Consider the following 20,850-nt stretch of genomic DNA (forward strand, 5'->3'; position numbering starts at 1 on the left):
ATGGGTATTTACCAACGTTTCGGCATCGCTGTGCCTTCTTCAGGGTAATGTCATGATTTTGATCGTTTTCAGTGTAAACTTAAACAACTAAAACCAGATATAAAGTATGTATGAAAAAAATGTTGTGGTATGGGGCCCCGATGGATTTTGTTATAATGTTTGAGTCACTCAGATAGCATAAGAACACGGCATTAGTGTCACGGATCCCTCCGGAACTGTCATTACGCACACGTGGCCCCTATTCCCATTGATTAGTAATTGTATAAGTGTGCCCTTTGTTCACCATTGTCCTGTTGATTATTGTTGCTATGTCCATTGGTCGTGTGAGTACCTGTGCTATGTTGTTTTGGCTTTCGTGCCACGTATATTGTGCAGGTGATTACGGGTCTCGTCCCGTGTGATAATCATGGTGAGATTGTGTATTTATTCGAGGTACTCCTCGCTCTTTTGTTTGGGTTTCAACTAGAGGTCGACTGATTATGATTTTTCAACGCCGATACCGATTATTGGAGGGCCAAAAAAGCCTATACCGATTAATCGGACGATTTTTATATATATATTTGTAATAATGATAATTACAACAATACTGAATGAACACTTATTTTAACTTAATATAATACATCAATAAAATCAATTTAGTCCCAAATAAATAATGAAAAGTTACATTTGGTTTAAATAATGCAAAAACAAAGTGTTGGAGAAGAAAGTAAAAGTGCAATATGTGCCATGTAAAAAAGCTAACGTTTAAGTTCCTTGCTCAGAACATGAGAACATATGAAAGCTGGTGGTTCCTTTTAACACGAGTCTTCAATATTCCCAGGTAAGAAGTTTTAGGTTGTAGTTATTATAGGACTATTTCTCTCTATACCATTTGTATTTCACATACCTTTGACTATTGGATGTTCTAATAGGTACTTTAGTATTGCCAGCCTAATCTCGGGAGTTGATAGGCTTGAAGTCATAAACAGCGCAATGCTTGAAGCACAGCGAAGAGCTGCTGGCAAATGGAAGAAAGTGCTGTTTGAATGAATGCTTACGAGCCTGCTGGTGCCTACCACCACTCAGACTGCTCTTTCAAATCATAGACTTAATTATAATAACGCACAGAAATACGAGCCTTAGGTCATTAATATGGTCAAATCCGCAAACTGTCATTTCGAAAACAAAACGTTTATTCTTTCAGTGAAATACGGAACCGTTCCATATTTTATCTAACGGGTGGCATCCCTAAGTCTAAATATTGCTGTTACATTGCACAACCTTCAATGCTATGTCATAATTATGTAAAATTCTGGCAAATTAATTACGGTCTTTGTTAGGAAGAAATGGTCTTCACACAGTTCTCAACGAGCCAGGCGGCCCAAACTGCTGCATATACCCTGACTCTGCTTGCACAGAACGCAAGAGAAGTGACACAATTTCCCTAGTTAAAAGAAATTCATGTTAGCAGGCAATATTAACTAAATATGCAGGTTTAAAAATATATACTTGTGTATTGATTTTAAGAAAGGCATTGATGTTTATGGTTAGGTACACACTGGTGCAACGAGTGATTTTTTTTCGCGAATGCGCTTGTTAAATCACCCGTTTGGCGAAGTAGGCTATGATTCAATGATAAATGAACAGGCACCGCATCGATTATATGCAACGCAGGACAAGCTAGATAAACTAGTAATATCATCAACCATGTGTAGTTAACTAGTGATTATGTTAAGATTGATAGTTTTTTTTATAAGATAAGTTTAATGCTAGCTAGCACCTTACCTTGGCTCCTTGCTGCACTGACATAACAGGTAGTCAGCCTGCCACGCAGTCTCCTCGTGGAGTGCAATGTAATCGGCCATAATCGGTGTCCAAAAATGACGATTACCGATTGTTATGAAAACTTGAAATCGGCGAAATCCTGATCGACCCGCACTGCGTTCCTGTGATCGCCCTCGAGGTCGTTGCGCTGCGGGGGCAGCGCATCGGGGTGGGGTACTGTCATGGATCCCTCCGGAACTGTCATTACGCACACCGGGTCCCTATTCCCATTGATTAGTAATTGTATAAGTGTGCCCTTTGTTCACCATTGTCCTGTTGATTATTGTTGCTATGTCCATTGGTCGTGTGAGTACCTGTGCTATGTTGTTTTGGCTTTCGTGCCACGTATATTGTGCAGGTGATTACGGGTCTCGTCCCGTGTGATAATCATGGTGAGATTGTGTATTTACTCGAGGTACTCCTCGCTCTTTTGTTTGGGTTTCTACCCTGTGTTTTGTATACGTGTTTGTTTGGTATTCGTCCCCGTGCCTTTACACGGCACACTGTAATTTGGGAAATAAAACCCCCTATTACACATTCCTGCGCCTGTCTCCAGATCTATTTATATTATCATGACAATAAGCCATGGAAAAGGTTGTAGAATTGCAGGAAATTAGCTTTAAAACAGAAATGTTTCTCTCAGCCCCATGAAAAAAAACATTTGCATTGCAGGAAACTAGCTTTAAAACTGTAAAATGTTCTCTCCGCCCCATAGCAAAATGTGTGGAATTGCAGGGAATTAGCTTTAAAACCGCGCAATTGGCCACGCTCACTACTCACCCCCCCATGCTAACTTTACCCCCTCTGCTGAAAAAAATCATAGGGGAAACACTGGTATTAGACCATGCTCAACCAACAGGAGACATGATAATTACCGAAAGTAAACTCATGTAATCACAAAGATTTAACAACAATAGTGACCATTTAGTCCTTAAGACTGAAGGCTCATTGTGCAATCCTTCAATGGATTAAAACTAAGTGGGACAACACCCACTATCATACTGTATAAGGAATTCCGAACAGAACGGCACAGAGTTCCCTACAGTGTCCACGTCGGGAGTCTTGTTCCCTTGCCCTGTTCCCTCCTACCTTGATAAAGTGGGATCGTCTGTGCTGAGCAGCTAGGTTTGGGTGGGTTACAGGGGCTTTTGGAACAAGTCCAGGGTGCAGGGGAAAGAGGGGGGTGGGGCTATGGAAGGACAGATGGGATCCTGCTGTGCCTCCCAAAATTACCCCAAAGCTCCCTGAAATTATGCCTAGAGGAGAGCAATTACTTGCTCAGGAATACCCTCCAAAATTCCCCAAAGTGTACTCTGAACTATCCCTCAGTTCCCCAATGTGCTTCAGGCAACCAAAATGTTCCCACTGTGCCCCCACGGTGTGCCCCATGCACCTTGACAGAACTCTGGGAATTCCAGATCTTCAACACAGGCAGGTTCTTTGCTGAGGTTCTCTGTCCCAAAAGAGGCTGTCTCCTAATGTTCCAGTTCCCCAGGATCTGTCTGGTATCAACTGCAGTTGCTGCATCTCTAACTAGCCAGCACTTATCATAAGAGCTGCTGGGCCAAAACGTGACAACTATAGGCTTATCTTACATCCATCAGAACATTTTGGTGTCCCATATGTCTCGAATATACAAAGTAGAAAACACGTGCCTCCAGCAGGGATTATTTACTATCCATATGAGAGAAAAACGTGTAGTCACACATACAAAGTTGCTTTGAAAAATCCATCTCTTTTCAACAGGAGATGAGAGGAAGTAAACCCCATGCTTGATCTGCAGATAGAATTACTTTCAGTAGACCAACTTAAATCGGCAAAGTAGAAACAATAACAAAGCGTACTCCGCACCTCTGTTTCGGTAAAAAGCTGAGGGATAGGGCTAGAAAAATGTAGGCCTAACCACTCTCAAATTCGTAGGAGCTATGGATGCAAAGACTACCATCCATGATATCACATGTATTGTTTTCACTATGTTTTTAGAGGTTGTTGACATTTACTTTGTTTTGTTTACCAACATTGGGGTAAAACAAGCTTATATTTTGAGTTCTGATGGGAAACGACAGTTTAACTAAGCTCATGACTCATTTATAGCCTGTGTTCTAATCTTACAGAATCAATGGGTAGGCTATAGTTCATGAATGTATGAATCCAAAACTGGATGTAGCAACTGCCACTTTAAAATACAGATAATTCCTTTGATGTTTTACCCTTCTTTTTTTTACCACATAGGTGTTCAACTCCAAGTCTTCAACATGAATGAGAGCTCAGGATTCAACTTACTCTTCCAGTCACAAAGCGCAGAAATGAATGAGAATCCTTACTTACCCTGCATAGCGGTTGTTGTAGAGGTACGCACCGACGGGACATAGCACGTTACTGAGGATAATCACACAGCCCAGTAAAACCAAGACTTGAACTGCGCATCTAAAGTTCACTGCCATCCCGAGCAAATATTAATAATGACAGAGGATAGCCCCACTTTTCGGCCTCCAATATGATTTCTCTGCAAGCTGTAGATCAACTTCGTATAAGAATAGAAACGGGGATAAAAATTAGGACGGGGCCTCGTCAACAGGTTTGATTATGAAGTCTCATGGGTCGTTGGTGCGTTCAGCGCGTTGTCCCGTTGACGCTCCTCTGACAATTGCACAAAAGGGCTGCGGAGGTGCGAAAGTCGGTCAACTGGCACCTGGAGTCATTTTGCCACCTCTGTGAAGCCCTGGCGTGAATTGTAGGATATCCCGTTCTTTTTAAAATGTGCAGGATCTGTCACGTGACCCGGTGTGTGTCAAGGAGGACGGTAAATGGATCCCTATCCCGTTTGGATACGAATAGTGCTATGCTGTATCCTTGGGACGTCTATACATGGAACCCTCCCTAACCTTAACCTTAACACCTAGCTTAACCCTAACCTTAACCCTAACATTAACCGTTACCTTAACCGGAGAAAAAATGTATGAAATGTATGCATTCACTACTGTAAGTCGCTCTGGATAAGAGCGTCTGCTAAATGACTAAAATGTAAATGTAAAATGTTAAATGTCAACTTCAATGGGGTAGGGACTTCCCGATGATTCCAAATAGCAGAGACGATGCGCGTGTTACTGAAGCGAGGTATTTAAATCGATAGCATCGTTTAGTTACACTGTGAACAGGACCATATGCCTCTTGCAAAATAGGCTTTGCCTGACGACTCACCCTGAATTTAATTCCCGGTGCTCTATCGGAGAAGAAACGTCAGTTTGGCAAGAGCAGTGTGGATGTGTAGACAGGCTATAATAGCCTGCCTGACAGAATTAACTCTAACAAAAAAAGAACTATTTAATCTTTAAATACATTTTGGAGAACAGATATTATTCCATTTATATAAAAAAAATGTAGGTATTAAATAACCTGGTATGATGGTGCATTAATCAGTTAGAGCCATTTTTTTGCATTTATGCACAAAGTCGACCTTTAAAATAACTTTCCACTGTTTCCAGATGTCTATGAAATATGATCTATAATTATGGTGCCTTCAGAAAGTATTCATGCCCCTTGACTTATTCCACATTTTGTTGTGTTATAGACTGAACTCAAAATGGATTCAATATTTTTTCTCTTACCTATCTACACACAATAACCCATAATGAAGTGAAAACTGGTGCTTCTACAAGGTATTGACTCAGAGGTGGGAATACTTATGTAAATTAGATATTTCTGTATTTCATTTTCAATTCATTTGTTAAAATGTAAAATGTCATACTGGGGTATTGTGTGTAGATGGGCGAGAATTTGTATTTATTTAATCAGGTTGCAACACAACAAAATGTGGAATAAATAAAGGGGTGTGAATACTTTCTGAAGGCACTGTAGTTGCAATATAAGTGAAATAGTTTCCTTCCAAAAATTTTTAATCAAGTATGTTAAAAAGCAGCTTTTCTGTGTTGGAATGGTGTGGGCGTATACCGGTCATAAAACATATTAATGCAATGACATCATCCTCTATGAGGAAATAGCAAGCATTTTTTTAAATGGTCTGTTTGAGATAGAAGCTTGAGGTGGTTATGCATTGGCCACAAATAAGAGTATAGGATAAGTCATCAACATTATTTGGGTATCAGTTAACAGAATATTAACTTTTAAACGTGAGATGTTTCCAGGGCAGTTACTTTAAAACAGAAAATGTTTCTCTCTGCCTCATGGCAAAATGTGTAAAATTGCAGGAAATTAGCTTTAAAACGGCAACATTTTATCTCAGACTCATGACAAAATGTATAGAATAGCATTATAAACCGCACATTTTTCTCTCTGCACCATGGCAAAATGTGTTGAAATGCAGGAAGTTTGTTTATTCCTAAAATAAATATTTCTACTTATCCTTTCACTTATACTGTGTTTTCAAAATACCCCTCCATATACCCCTCAAAATAAACCTCAACAGAGGGTTAATAAGTAATGTCAAACTGTGTAGAATTGCAAGAAATGCATTTCAAATATATATATACTGTATACAGTACAGGTCAAAAGCTTGGACACACCTACTCATTCAAGGGTTGTTCTTTATTTTTACTATTTTCTACATTGTAGAATAATAGTTATGACATCAACACTATGAAATAACACATATGGAATCATGTAGTAACCAAAAAAGTGTTAAACAAATCAAAATATATTATAGATTCTTCAAAATAGCCACCCTTTGCCTTGACGACAGCTTTGCACAGACTTGGCATTCTCTCAACCAGCTTCACCTGGAATGCTTTTCCAACATTCTTGAAGGAGATCCCACATATTCTGAGCAATTGTTGGCTGCTTTTCCTTCACTCTGCGGTCCAAGTCATCCTAAACCATCTCAGTTGGGTTGAGGTCGGGTGATTGTGGAGGCCAGGTCATCTGATGCAGCGCTCCATCACTATCCTTCTTTATCAAATAGCCCTTACACAGCCTGGAGGTGTGTTGGGTCATTGTCCTGTTGAAAAACAAACGATAGTCCCACTAAGCACAAACCAAATGGAATGGCGTATGGCGTGTTGTGGTAGCCATGCTGGTTAAGTATGCCTTGAATTTTAAATAAATCACTGACAGTGTCACCAGCAAAGCACCCCCACACCATTACACCTCCTCCTCCATGCTTCACGGTGGGAACCACACATGTGGAGATCATCCGTTCGCCTACTTTGCATCTAACAAAGACACATCGGTTGGAACTAAAATCTCAAATTTGGACTCATCAGTCCAAAAGACAGATTTTCACCAGTCTAATGTCCATTGCTCGTGTTTCTTGGCCCAAGCAAGTCTCTTCTTCTTATTGGTGTCCTTTAGTGGTGGTTTCTTTGCAGCAATTCAACCATGAAGGCCTGATTCACACAGTCTCCTCTGAACAGGTGATGTTGAGATGTGTCTGTTACTTGAACTCTGTGAATCATTTATTTGGGCTCCAATCTGAGGTGCACTTAACTCTAACAAACATATCCTTTGCAGCAGAGGGAACTCTGGGTCTTCCTTTCCTGTGGCGGTCCTCATGAGAGCCAGTTTCATCTTAGCGCTTGATGGTTTTTGTGACTGCAAGTTCTTGAAATGTACCAGATTGACTGACCTTCATGTCTTAAAGTAATGATGGACTATTGTTTCTCTTTGCTTATTTGAGCTGTTCTTGCCATAATATGGACTTGGTCTTTTACCAAATAGGGCTGTATACCACCCCTACCTTGTCACAACACAAGTGATTGGCTCAAACGCATTAATAAGGAAAGAAATTCCACATATTAACTTTTATCAAGGCACACCTATTTATTGAAATGCATTCCAGGTGACTACCTCATGAATATGGTTGAGAGAATGCCAAGAGTGTGCAAAGCTGTCATCAAGGCAAACGGTGGCTACTTTGAAGAAACTGAAATATAAAATATATTTTTATTTGTTTAACACTTTTTTGGTTACTACATGATTCCATATGTGCTATTTCATAAGTTTGATGTATTCACTATTATTCTACAATGTAGAAAATATAAAAATAAAGAAAAACCCTTGAATGAGTAGGTGTGACCAAACTTTTGACTGGTACTGTATATATATCACGGGGAGGACCCCCCCCCCCCCCCCCCCATCTACTGTTCTTCCCCCTCCCAATATTGACCCCCTAATTTCACACTTAGAATGTTTATCCATACAGTAGCCTATTTTCTTTAATATAAGTTGTTTAGCAGTTTTAGTATGCAACTATTTTGACAGCATAGCCTTACGCATATTTATAAAGCACAGCTAAAGTGATAATCTTCATATGTCCTTTCTGTCGGCATACTCTGTAAAACACTTTTTTTTATTAAAAAATGAATCCACTCAGTGTTTGCTGAGCTCCTGCACACTGAAATATTTACATTTTTTAACCTTTATTTAACTAGCAAGTCAGTTAAGAAGAAATTCTTATTTACAATGACAGCCTACCCCAGCCAAACCCTAACAACGCTGGGCCAATTGTGCGCCGCCCTATAGGACTCCCAATCACAGCCAGTTGTGATACAGCCTGGAATGGAGCCAGGGTCTGTGGTGACGCCTCTAGCACTGAGATGCAGTGCCTTAGACCGCTACGCCACTTAGGAGCCCTAATTAAGACTGTTAAGTCTATATATTAATATACCCTAATTTAGACTGTAAATCATAGACCCTACAAGGGTATTCAAATACTATTTGAGAAGGTTTCCTACACAAATTTCCTAGGTGGCAAAGGACGGGCTGGATAATGTCATTTATCGGCTTAGTAACAAACACCGACCTTACAACGCATGCGACCAGAAACTGTTCAAATTGTTCACACCCCTCTTGTTGCCAGAGAGAAAAAAGTGCAGCTTTAAAGCTCATTTTCTGCAGTTCTACACATTATAGAACATGTCTCAATGGAAACACAGATCTGTGGGGTTTCATTCCTTGACTGGAATAATGTAATTGTCCCCAGCCCTGAGTTCAATAGAGGTTTGTGCCATTTAATCAGTCCATCAGTCAGTCAATGTGTGCCCCAGACTATGGGGGAATGAGTGAAGCCAGACCCTGTGTTAGAACTGGGACGAGAACAGAATATCTCCCCAAATGCTCAGATAGAGCTAGAAATACTAGATTGTTGTGAAATAACTTACAGTGAAAGTATTCTGACCACTTTACTTTTTCCACATTTTGTTATGTTACAGCCTTGTTCTAAAATTGATTAAATTGTTTTTTTGCTCATCACACTATACACAATACCCCATAACGACAAAACGAAAACATATTTATTTATTTTCGAACATTTTACAAAAATGTGGAAAAAGTCAAGGAGTGTGAATACTTTACGAATGCATTGTAGCTACCCAGCTACCCATTGTCACGTCCTGACCATAGAAAGCTTTTATTTTTTATGGTAGAGTAGGTCAGGGCGTGACAGGGGGTTTTGTCTAGTTTATTTATTTCTATGTTGGTTCCAGTTTCTTTTTTCTATGTTGGGTTTTTGTCTAGTTTATGTATTTCTATGTGGGGTTCTAGTTTCTGTATTTCTATATTGATGTTTTTTGGGATGATCTCCAATTAGAGGCAGCTGGTCATCGTTGTCTCTAATTGGGGATCATATTTAAGTTGTTGTTTTTCAAACTAGGTTTTGTGGGAGATTGTTTTGAGTTAGTGTATGTTGCACCTCTTTGTCACGGTTTGTTGTTTTGTTTATTAGTTTATTTGTATGTCTTGCATAGTTTCACAGTTTTAATAAAATGTGGAACGATACACACGCTGCACCTTGGTCTCCTTCATCGTACGACAAATGTGAAAGAATCTCCCACCACCAAAAGACCAAGCAGCGTGGTCAGGACCAATGGACATGGGAGGACATACTGGACGGAAAGGGATCCTGGACGTGGGAGGAGATCCAGGCCGGATGGGATCGCCTCCCATGGGAACAGGTGGAAGCAGCGAGAGAGGAACAGCGACGAGACAGGGAGTCACGGCAACAACGGAAGCCCGAGAGGCAGCCCCCCCCAAAAAATTGGGGGGGCACACGGGGAGATTGGCAGAGTCAGGGTTCAGACCTGAGCCAACTCCCCGTGCTTATCGTAGGGAGCATGTTACCAGTCGGCACCGTGTTATGCGGTGATGCGCACTGTATCTCCAGTGTGCATTCACAGCCCGGTGCTCTCGTTGCCAGCACCCCGCATTTGCCGGGCTAGAATGAGCATTCAGCCAGGAAGGGTGGTGCCAGCTCAGCGCTCCTGGTCTCCAGTACGCCTCCTCGGTCCAGGATATCCTGCGCCGGCTCCGCGCACTGTGTCGCCTATGCGCATTCACAGCCCAGTGCGTCCTGTGCCAGCGCCCCGCATTTGCCGAGCAAAAGTAAGCATCCAGCCAGGACGGGTTGTGCCAGTTCTACGCTCGAGACCTCCGGTGCGCCTCCACGGCCCAGTGTGCCTCCACGGCCCAGTGTGTCCTGTACCTGCCCCACGCACCCGGCCTCCAGTGAGTCTATCCAGCCTGGTACGCGCTGTGCCTGCTCCTCGCACTTGCCCTGAGGTGTGTGTCACCAGTCTGGTGCCACCTGTGCCAGCCCCCGCATCAGGCCTCTAGTGCGCCTGCCCAGTCTGGTGTGTCCTGTTCCTGCTCTCCGCACTCGCCCTGAGGTGCGTGTTACCAGTCTGGCGCCACCTGTGCCAGCCCCACGCATCAGGCCTCCAGTGCACCTTCCCAGTCCAGAGCTTCCGGCGACAGTTCCCAGTCCAGAGCTTCCGGCGACAGTTCCCAGTCCAGAGCTTCCGCTGACAGTTCCCAGTCCAGAGCTTCGCGCAACGTTTTACAGTCCAGAGCTTCCGGCGACGTTTTACAGTCCGGAGCCTCCCGAGACGGCCCGCGGTCCGGAGCCTCCGGCGGCGGCCCGAGGTCCGGTGACACAAAAGCGGAGGGATCAGCTGGAGGAGCGGGGGCTATGCCCCGAACCGGAGCCGCCTCCTATTCTGGCGAATAAGCAGGATGTGAGGGTTTTTCGTCCCGCACCAGAACCGCCTCCGATGCAGGAGGATCCGCGGGATGTGAAGGTTCTTCGTCCTGCACCAGAGCCACCACAGACATTAGACACCCACCCTAACCCTCCTTGTTTTTTTTGTTGTTGTTTGAGGTTGTGCGTTCGGAGTCCGCACCTTTGGGGGGGGGGGGGGGGGGGGGGGGTACTGTAACGTCCTGACCATAGAAAGCTTTTATTTTCTATGGTAGAGTACATCAGGGCGTGACAGGGGGTTTTGTCTAGTTTATTTATGTCTATGTCTATGTTGGTTCTAGTTTCTTTTTTCTATGTTGGGAGTTTTGTCTAGTTTCTGTATTTCTTTGTGGGGTTCTAGTTTCTGTATTTCTATGTTGTTTTTTTGGGATGATCTCCAATTAGAGGCAGCTGGTCATCGTTGTCTCTAATTGGGGATCATATTTAAGTTGTTGTTTTTCCCACTAGGTCTTGTGGGAGATTGTTTTGAGTTAGTGTATGTTGCACCTCTTTGTCACGGTTTGTTGTTTTGTTTATTAGTTTATTTGTATGTCTTGCATAGTTTCACAGTTTTAATAAAATGTGGAAAGATACACACGCTGCGCCTTGGTCTCCTTCATCATACGACAAGCGTGACACCCATCAAATCTTCAGACCCATTGAAGGTGATACAGTTCTGCCTGGCCTGATGATGGGGGCATCCATCCCAGCCCACTGCTACTGCGTTGGCATGTTTCCACCAGGAATCCCTGTGTAGGCTTTAGGTGGCTCTCCCAGTTATTCCAGGCATCGCGTGCCTTCGTTTGATCCTATACTTATCATCCAGCACTGTGATTAAACGTCTAAATCAACCGCCTGGCTTTTCCCTTTGTGATTGCATGGCAGCAGCACATTTTTCACATGCTTCCCTCCTATGTCAACACTGCTCCACCTGTTTTACACCTGATTACTGTACAACACTTTATTCCCCCCAAACAGACACAGACAGGAATGCTCTGGTTCCTGCCCAGACAGTGAGCTGAAGGAGAGAAGCTTTGTACATGTAATAGAAAACGGTATGGGTTCTCTACATTGGTAGAAGGCATCGTTCTACTATCTTAATAATGATAATTATCGTGGCAAAAGTTGGTGTCTATATATTCATTTTAGTGTAAAGAAACTTCTCCTATAGAGAACTTCTTCCCATGCACCATTTACAATTGGATACAACTGAAATATATCTACAGAAAAAGTGATTCCACAAGACACAGTTTGGGGATGATGTCCCTGCTATCGACAAGTATTCAGGGCCCCAAAGTGGAACCAATTATCATGGGATCAAATGGTGTGCTTGCTGTGAAATGTAATGGTTTTTCAATCAATCATTCTGTGAGTACCACTGCTCACCGAGTTGACTGCAAATCATACCTCCAAAAAATAACGGGGTCAGAATCTGATAGTCGAGTGTGAACATCCATTATCTCTCAGGTGCTGGATAATGAAGTACTATTAGAATGACTGACAGCTATGCTCACTGTAAAATAAAACAGATTTTTAGGGGGTGTGAATGAGTGTGTGTGCTGGGCGTCCTTCCTCCTGAAGATATAATGTGATCATGGAATCATAATTGGAACTCAGCCTGTCTTGACACCGATGTGTAGCATGCTCTGCATTTAGTCTGCTTTGGCACATTCCACCGGCCTATTTGAACAAAATCTGTCTGCCACATTCAAAGAGAAAAGCACGTTCATGAGAAATAGAGCAGTAATTTTTGCCTGTCAGAAGCATTGAATCAAAATGTGAACTGGTCTTTTTGGGCAGGTATAAAAGGCAGAGTGGTATGTGTTTTAGCTGACGTCCATTGAAAACACATCATTGAAATCCTCCTACTTTTGTGACCTTCACAGGTACATTTAGTAGACCAATATGGTCAATGCAGAGGGCCGTTGACATACCCCATAGCCAGTTTACAAAATAACATAAAACCCCAACGGAAGTGTTTTTGAGTACCTTGACAGCCACACATACAGTAGCATATTCATAAGACTCCTGCTTTGCGTATTAGTGTGTATATATCATGTTCTGGGTTTGTGGGAGGACACAAATATGTTGCATATATGAAGACTGTGTTGCTTGCTTGGCGGACTGGCAGTAATACTGAGCCATGACTTGTTGATCGGTCAAAGACTCTGAGATGTAGAGGGAGGCCACTGCTACCTCTCTGGGAGTCGCTGTGGTTTCCATGTTGTTTTTGAAGCACAGGAACGCAGTGCTCCGGTGTACCGTTGAGCTCTTCCTGTGGTTTGTGGGATATGTGGAGGACCCACTCACTCTGGCTCTCACAGAGCCAGGGTCTATACAACCTGGTACGGATAAAATGTCACTGCTGGCACTGGGGGCCAGTGAATTAGAGTGTTTTCTCTCTCAGGCGGACAGTGTGTTGTGAGTGGAAACGAGGGTGTGAATGAGTTCTTTAATATGTCTCTGTTGGCCTGGGGCTGTGGGCATGCTCTGTAGGGAACATCTGGTCAGACTGACTCTGCTATGCTCTGTAGGGAGCATCTGGTCAGACTGACTCTGCTATGCTCTGTAGGGAGCATCTGGTCAGATTGACTCTGCTATGCTCTGTAGGGAGCATCTGGTCAGATTGACTCTGCTATGCTCTGTAGGGAGCATCTGGTCAGATTGACTCTGCTATGCTCTGGGGGTGACTGCAGTTCTTTATGTCCAACCCCCCTGTTTCTCTGCTGGGTCAGAGATTAAGTCTGAGCCGGACTGTGAGTACACATCTACAACCTTTGACCTTTTGGGGGGAGGGTGTGAGTGAGTGAGTGAGTGAGTGAGTGAGTGAGTGAGTGAGTGAGTGAGTGAGTGAGTGAGTGAGTGAGTGAGTGAGTGAGTGTGTGTGTGTGTGTGTAGGGATGGAGTGAGTGAGTGAGTGAGTGTGTGTAGGGATTAATTGTGGGAAAAATCAGTCATATTCATCCCTAAATGTGATGAAATTCAGCAATGTCGTTACTCGGGGTTTCATAGGGATTGACAGGACTTGCTTTAGTTGCGCTAGTTAGGGGCCTGAATTCTGAAGCCCTTTTGAGGTCCTGAAATATTCTCTCAACATTAGGGACATCAGAGTTGATTGGAAACACACTAGACTAGATCCAGAGATTGACTCAGTGGTTAGAGAAGTTGTTTCACCCTGATCCTGGATATAGAGATGTAGAGGGTACATAACACAACAGCTTGGGGGAAGGAGAGAGAGAGGGGTGTTTGACAGGAAAAGAAGTGTTAGAATAAAGACTTCTGCCTTCCATCTCCACACACAATGAAGCTCTCTGTTAATAGGAACCAGTGTGTCTGTCACTGGTATTAAAAATATGAAAGGGCAGCATAAAAGACCGAAGATCAATTTTTTTTTTTAAGTGTCAGATGAACTCAAAAGGACTCAACACTTTATAGTTGCCCTTCATGGCTGTTACCCACAGTCACTTATTGTGTGGGATTTTGAAACTTAGTAAGCGTTTAGCGAGTGGGATGAGAGAGGGAGGAGAGTAACAGCTGAGGTCTGTCTACTCTGACATTGAGATGATGTACACAGAGATAGATGTGGTTGAGGTTAGCTCACCCAGGGTTGGTGTGATGTTGTCAAGAGCAACATGTTTGGACGTTCACCCACCATTCTGAGAATGATTCATCCTGCAATGGTAGCTACATCACACAACACTAAACACAGATATAGGAACTTACCACAGATATTGTATTACACTGAAGGTGGAGGTGGGACACGAAACCATCTCCGTATTTCCATAAGAGTGCTGTACTTCCATCATTGAGTGAAAAAATGTGGTGTTGCTATCCTTTCAAAGCTACTTTGATCCACCTCAAGTATAACATATCCTGAACTTTTTAAAGGTGTCACAGTGGGTAATATTCCTTTAACATCCCATACGTACGTAGGTCCTGACCTGAAGCTGTGACTAGTCTGATAAATGGGTATCGGATTATGAATTTGAGACCCATCTAAGTGATGTGAGATGGAGGTCTGTTGTGCTTGGCACAAACCTAATTGCTATGTGTGAATGGTATAAGGGGGGTAGAGATAGGCTGCTCACACTTACTGGTCTGAGGCCAAACCACACGACCAACAACATTGGACACTTTATGGAACACAAAGCCTTCACTATCTCATCCTGGAATATCCAAGGCCTGAGGTCATCTGCCTTTGGCCTAAAGAGCAGGAACCTGGACTTCATCAAAGAAATCGGAAATACAGACATTGTCATCCTACAAGAAACCTGGTATAGAGGAGACGGACCCACTGGTTGCCCTCTAGGTTACAGAGAGCTGGTAGTTCCATCCACCAAACGACCAGGTGTGAAACAGGGAAGGGACTCAGGGGGTATGCTAATTTGGTATAGAGCAGACCTAACTCACTCCATTAAATTAATCAAAACAGGAACATTTTACATTTGGCTAGAAATTCTAAAGGAAATTATCTTAACAGAGAAAAATGTCCTCATGTGTGCAACATATATCCCCCCACTAGAATCCCCATACTTTAATAAAGACAGCTTCTCCATCCTGGAGGGGGAAATCAATCATTTCCAGGCCCAGGGACATGTACTAGTCTGTGGTGACCTAAATGCCAGAACCGGACAAGAACCTGTCACCCTCAGCACACAGGGGGACAAACACCTGCCTGGAGGTGACAGCATTCCCTCCCCCATATGCCCCCCTAGGCACAAATATGACAACATAACCAACAGAAACGGGTCACAACTCCTGCAGCTCTGTTGCACGCTGGGTATGTACATAGCCAATGGTAGGCTTCGAGGGGACTCATATGGTAGGTACACCTATAGCTCATCTCTTGGCAGTAGTACTGTAGACTACTTTATCACTGACCTCAACCCAGAGTCTCTCAGAGCGTTCACAGTCAGTCCACTGACACCCCTGTCAGACGACAGCAAAATCACAGTCTACTTGAACAGAGCAATACTCAATCAGGAGGCATCAAAGCCAAAGGAACTGAGTAATATTAAGAAATGCTATAGATGGAAGGGATGTAGTTTGGAAACCTACAAAAAAACAATTAGGCAACAACAAATTCAATTCCTTTTAGACAACTTCCTGGGTAAAACGTTCCACTGTAATAGTGAAGGTGTAAACTTGGCAGTAGAAAATCTTAACAGTAATTTGACCTCTCAGCTTCACTATCAAATCTAAAAATCTAAAATAGATAACCGAAGAAAATGAACAACAATGACAAAAGGTTTGATGAAGAATGCAAAAATCTAAGAAAGAAATTGAGAAACCTGTCCAACCAAAAACATAGAGACCCGGAAAACCTGAGTCTACGCCTTCACTATGGTGAATCACTAAAACAATACAGAAATACACCACGGAAAAAGAAGGAACAGCACGCCAGAAATCAGCTTAATGTAATTGAAGAATCCATGGACTCTAACCACTTCTGGGAAAATTGGAAAACACTAAACAAACAACAACATGAAGACTTATCTATCCAAAATGGAGATAAAAGGGTAAACCACTTCTCCAATCTTTTTGGCCCTATAACAAAGAACAAACAGCAAAAACATATATATGATCAAATACAAATCTTAGAATCAACAATTAAAGACTACCAGAACGCACTGGATTCTCCAATTACCTTGAATGAGCTACAGGACAAAATAAAAACCCTCCAACCCAAAAAGGCATGTGGTGTTGATGGTATCCTCAATGAAATGATCAAATATACAGACAACAAATTCCAATTGGCTATACTAAAACTCTTTAACATCATCCTTAGCTCTGGCATCTTCCCCAATATTTGGAACCAAGGACTGATCACCCCAATCCACAAAAGTGGAGACAAATTTGACCCCAATAACTACCGTGGGATATGCGTCAACAGCAACCTTGGGAAAATCCTCTGCATTATCATTAACAGCAGACTTGTACATTTCCTCAGTGAAAGCAATGTACTGAGCAAATGTCAAATTGGCTTTTTACCAAATTATCATACGACAGACCACGTATTCACCCTGCACACCCTAATTGACAAACAAACAAACCAAAGCAAAGGCAGTCTTCTCATGCTTTGTTGATTTCAAAAAAGCCTTCAACTCAATTTGGCATGAGGGTCTGCTATACAAATTGATGGAAAGTGATGTTGGAGGAAAAACATATGACATTATAAAATACATGTTACCAAACAACAACTGTGCGGTTAAAATAGGTAAAAAACACGCGTTTCTTCCCAAGGGCCATGGGGTGAGACAGAGATGCAGCTTAAGCCCCACCCTCTTCAACATATATATCAAAGAATTGCAGAGGGCACTAGAACAGTCTGCAGCACCCGGCCTCACCCTACTAGAATCTCACCCTACTAGAATCTGAAGACAAATGTCCAAGGAGGGCCTACAGCAGCACCTAGATCTTCTGCACAGATTCTGCCAGACCTGGGCCCTGACAGTAAATCTCAGTAAGACCAAAATTATAGTGTTCCAAAAAAGTTCCAGTCGCCAGGACCACAAATACAAATTCCATCTAGACACTGTTGCCCTAGAGCACACAAAAAACGATATATACCTTGGCCTAAACATCAGCGTCACAGGTAAATTCCACAAAGCTGTGAACGATCTGAGAGACAAGGCAAGAAGGGCATTCTAAGCCATCAAAAGGAACATAAAATTCGACATACCAATTAGGATCTGGCTAAAAATACTTGAATCACTTATAGAACCCATTGCCCTTTATGGTTGTGAGGTCTGGGGTCCGCTCACCAACCAAGAATTCACAAAATGGGACAAACACCAAATTGAGTATCTGCATGCAGAATTCTGCCAAAATATCCTCCGTGTACAACGTAGAACACCAAATAAAGCATGCAGAGCAGAATTAGGCCAATACTCGCTAATTATCAAAATCCACAAAAGAGATGTTAAATTATACAACCACTTAAAAGGAAGCGATTCACAAACCTTCCATAACAAAGCCATCAACTACAGAGAGATGAACCTGAACAAGAGTCCCCTACGCAAGCTGGTCCTGGGGCTCTGTTCACAAACACAAACAGACCCCACAGAGCCCCATGACAGCAACACAATTACATTTTACATTTTAGTCATTTAGCAGACGCTCTTATCCAGAGCGACTTACAGTAGTGAATGCATACATTTCAATTCATTTCATACATTTTTTTTTTCTTCCCATACTGGCCCCCCGTGGGAATCAAACCCACAACCCTGGCGTTGCAAACATCATTGCAAACACCATGCTCTACCAAGTGAGCCACAATTAGACCCAACCAAATCATTAGAAAACAAAAAGATAATTACTTGACACATTGGAAAGAATTAACAAAAAAACTGAGCAAACTAGAATGCTATTTGGCCCTAAACAGAGAGAACACAGTGGCAGAATACCTGACCACTGTGACTGACCCAAACTTAAGGAAAGCTTTGACTATGTACAGACTCAGTGAGCATAGCCTTGCTATTGAGAAAGACCGCTGTAGCCAGATCTGGCTCTCAAGAGAAGACTGGCTATGTGCACATTGCACACAAAATGAGGTGGAAACTGAGCTGCACTTAGCAATCTCCTGCCCAATGTAAAACCATATTGGAGACACATATTTACTTCAGGTTACACAGATCCACAAAGAATTCGAAAACAAACCCGATTTTGATAAACTCCCATATCTACTGGGTGAAATACCACAGTGTGCCATCACAGCAGCAAGATTTGTGACCTGTTGCCACAAGAAAAGGTGAACCAGTGAAGAACAAACACCATTGTAAATATAACCCATATTTATGCTTATTTATTTTCTCTTTTGTACTTTAACCATTTGTAAATCGTTACAACACTGTATATATACATAATATGACATTTGTAATGTCTTTATTCTTTTGGAACTTCTGTGAGTGTAATGTTTACTGTTAATTTTTATTGTTTATTTAACTTTTGTATATTATCTACCTCACTTGCTTTGGCAATGTTAACATATGTTTCCCATGCCAATAAAGCCCCTTGAATTGAAGTGAATTGAATTGATAGGCATCTTATCTTCAATGGCACTACTGGCACTTTTTGGCAAGTCGCCAGCAGCATCAACACACGATTAATACTTTATGCTAACTAGAGTGCAAAGTCATGGGAAAGGAACTGCCTGGATTCTGAAATTGACCTGCATTGGCATTAGTTCTACTCTCTCTCTCTCTCTCTCTCTCTCTCTCTCTCTCTCTCTCTCTCTCTCTCTCTCTCACCCTGTCACCAGTGCCCCGTGGATGCCATTCAGACCCTGATACACTATATATACAAACGTACACTGTATGTGGACACCCCTTCAAATGAGTGGATTCCGCTATTTCAGTCACACCCGTTGCTGACAGGTGTATAAAATCCATGCAATCATGCAATCTCCATAGACAACATTGGCAGTAGAATGCCCTTACTGAACAGCTCAGTGACTTTCAACGTGGCACCGTCATAGGATGCCACCTTTCCAACATCAGTTGGTCAAATTTCTGCCCTGCTAGAGCTGCCCTGGTCAACTGTAAGTGCTGCTATTGTGAAGTGGAAATGTCTAGAAGAAATAATAGCTCAGCCGCAAAGTGGTAGGCCACACAAGCTCACAGAACGGGACCGCCGAGTGCTGAAGCGACTAGCATGTAAAAACCGTCTGTCCGCAGTTGCAACTCTCAGTACTGAGTTCCAAACTGCCTCTGGAAGCAACGTCAGCACAATAACTGTTTGTCGGGAGCTTCATGAAATGGGTTTCCATGGCTGAGCAGCCGCACACAAGCCTAAGATCACCATGTGCAATGCCAAGCGTCAGTTGGAGTGGTGTAATGCTCGCTGCCATTGGAAACGCGTTCTCTGGCGTGATGAATCACTCTTCACCACCTGGCAGTCCGACAGACAAATCTGGGTTTGGTGGATGCCAGAAGAACGCTACCTGCCCCAATGCATAGTGCCAACTGTAAAGTTTGTTGGAGGAGGAATAATGGTCTGGGGCTGTTCATGGTTCATGGTTTGGGCTAGGCCCCTTACTTCCAGTGAAGGGAAATCTTAATGCTACAGAACACAATGACATTCTAGACAATTCTGTGCTTCCAACTTTGTGGCAGCAGTTTCAGCATGACAATACCCCCATGCACAAAGCGAGGTCCATACAGAAATGGTTTGTCGAGATCGGTGTGGAAGAACTTGACTGGCCTGCACAGAGCCCTGCCCGCAACACCATCCAACACCTTTGGGATGAATTGGAACCCCGACTGCGAGCCAGGCCTAATCGGCCAACATCAGTGCCCGACCTCACTAATGCTCTTGTGGATGAATGGAAGCAAGTCCCCGCAGCAATGTTTCAACATCTGGTGGAAAGCCTTCCCAGAAGAGTGGAGGCTGTTATAGCCGAAAAGGGGGGACCAACTCCATATTAATGCCTATGATATTGGAATGAGATGTTCGACAAGCAGTTGTCCACATACTTTTGGTCCTGTAGTGTATGTCAGTACAGGCCTGGGTTAGATATTAGCCATCACATAAAGGCCCTCGCCTGAAGAAAGGTCATTTTGTTGTTATGGCTCAAGCCCTGATACTGACCACTACCATATGGATCGCCTAGTCAGTGACCATATCATTGTCATTGCAAAAACTTCAATCACACTCTTCTTGTGTCTTGTGTCTTGTGTCTTGTGAGTTGTTCTTGCCAGATCATGATGAAAAGGCACTATTATTGATGAAAATAGCAGTTGCCTCCTCTAGTGGTAAAACAGAGAAAGTACAATCTTTGAACGTTGTACATTGGGCAAATGTTGTGCTTAAATAATTAAAAAAGCTTACACAGAAGAGTTGAACTGGTCTTTAAGTTATTTCTAATACTATGAATAATGAATGAAAGCAGTCCAACCATGAAAAGTAATGTTTCCAAGACAGTGTTATGTGTTCAGTTCCAAGAAGACACGTGAACCGCAGTTTGTGGTGAGTGATTGATTTATAACAATGTAATAATAACAATGTTGTTAACTGTAGTCTGCGTAATTACAGTACCTGCTATTATTTATAATACCGCTAGAGGGTAGTGTACATCAAGG

General features: G+C 42.7%; 1 protein-coding gene across 3 annotated transcripts in view; it reads right to left on the reverse strand.

Moving 5' to 3' along the window:
* The window catches only part of LOC106579545 (carboxypeptidase A6), a 41,253-nt gene extending 36,402 nt beyond the window's left edge, over positions 1-4,851 (reverse strand). Inside the window, exon 1 of one of the 3 annotated variants that reach the window (XM_045702693.2) lies at positions 4,132-4,851. In XM_045702693.2, the coding sequence (XP_045558649.2) occupies positions 4,132-4,173 (42 nt within the window). In that variant the 5' untranslated portion in view covers positions 4,174-4,851. The remainder of the gene's footprint in view (positions 1-4,131) is intronic. The other 2 variants (XM_082965968.1, XM_082965969.1) reach the window with 2 other exon arrangements.
* Positions 4,852-20,850: the final 15,999 nt, after the last annotated feature.

This window comes from Salmo salar, chromosome 19, assembly GCF_965601325.2.
Source record: "Salmo salar chromosome 19, fSalSal1, whole genome shotgun sequence".
Taxonomy (NCBI): Eukaryota; Metazoa; Chordata; class Actinopteri; order Salmoniformes; family Salmonidae; genus Salmo; species Salmo salar.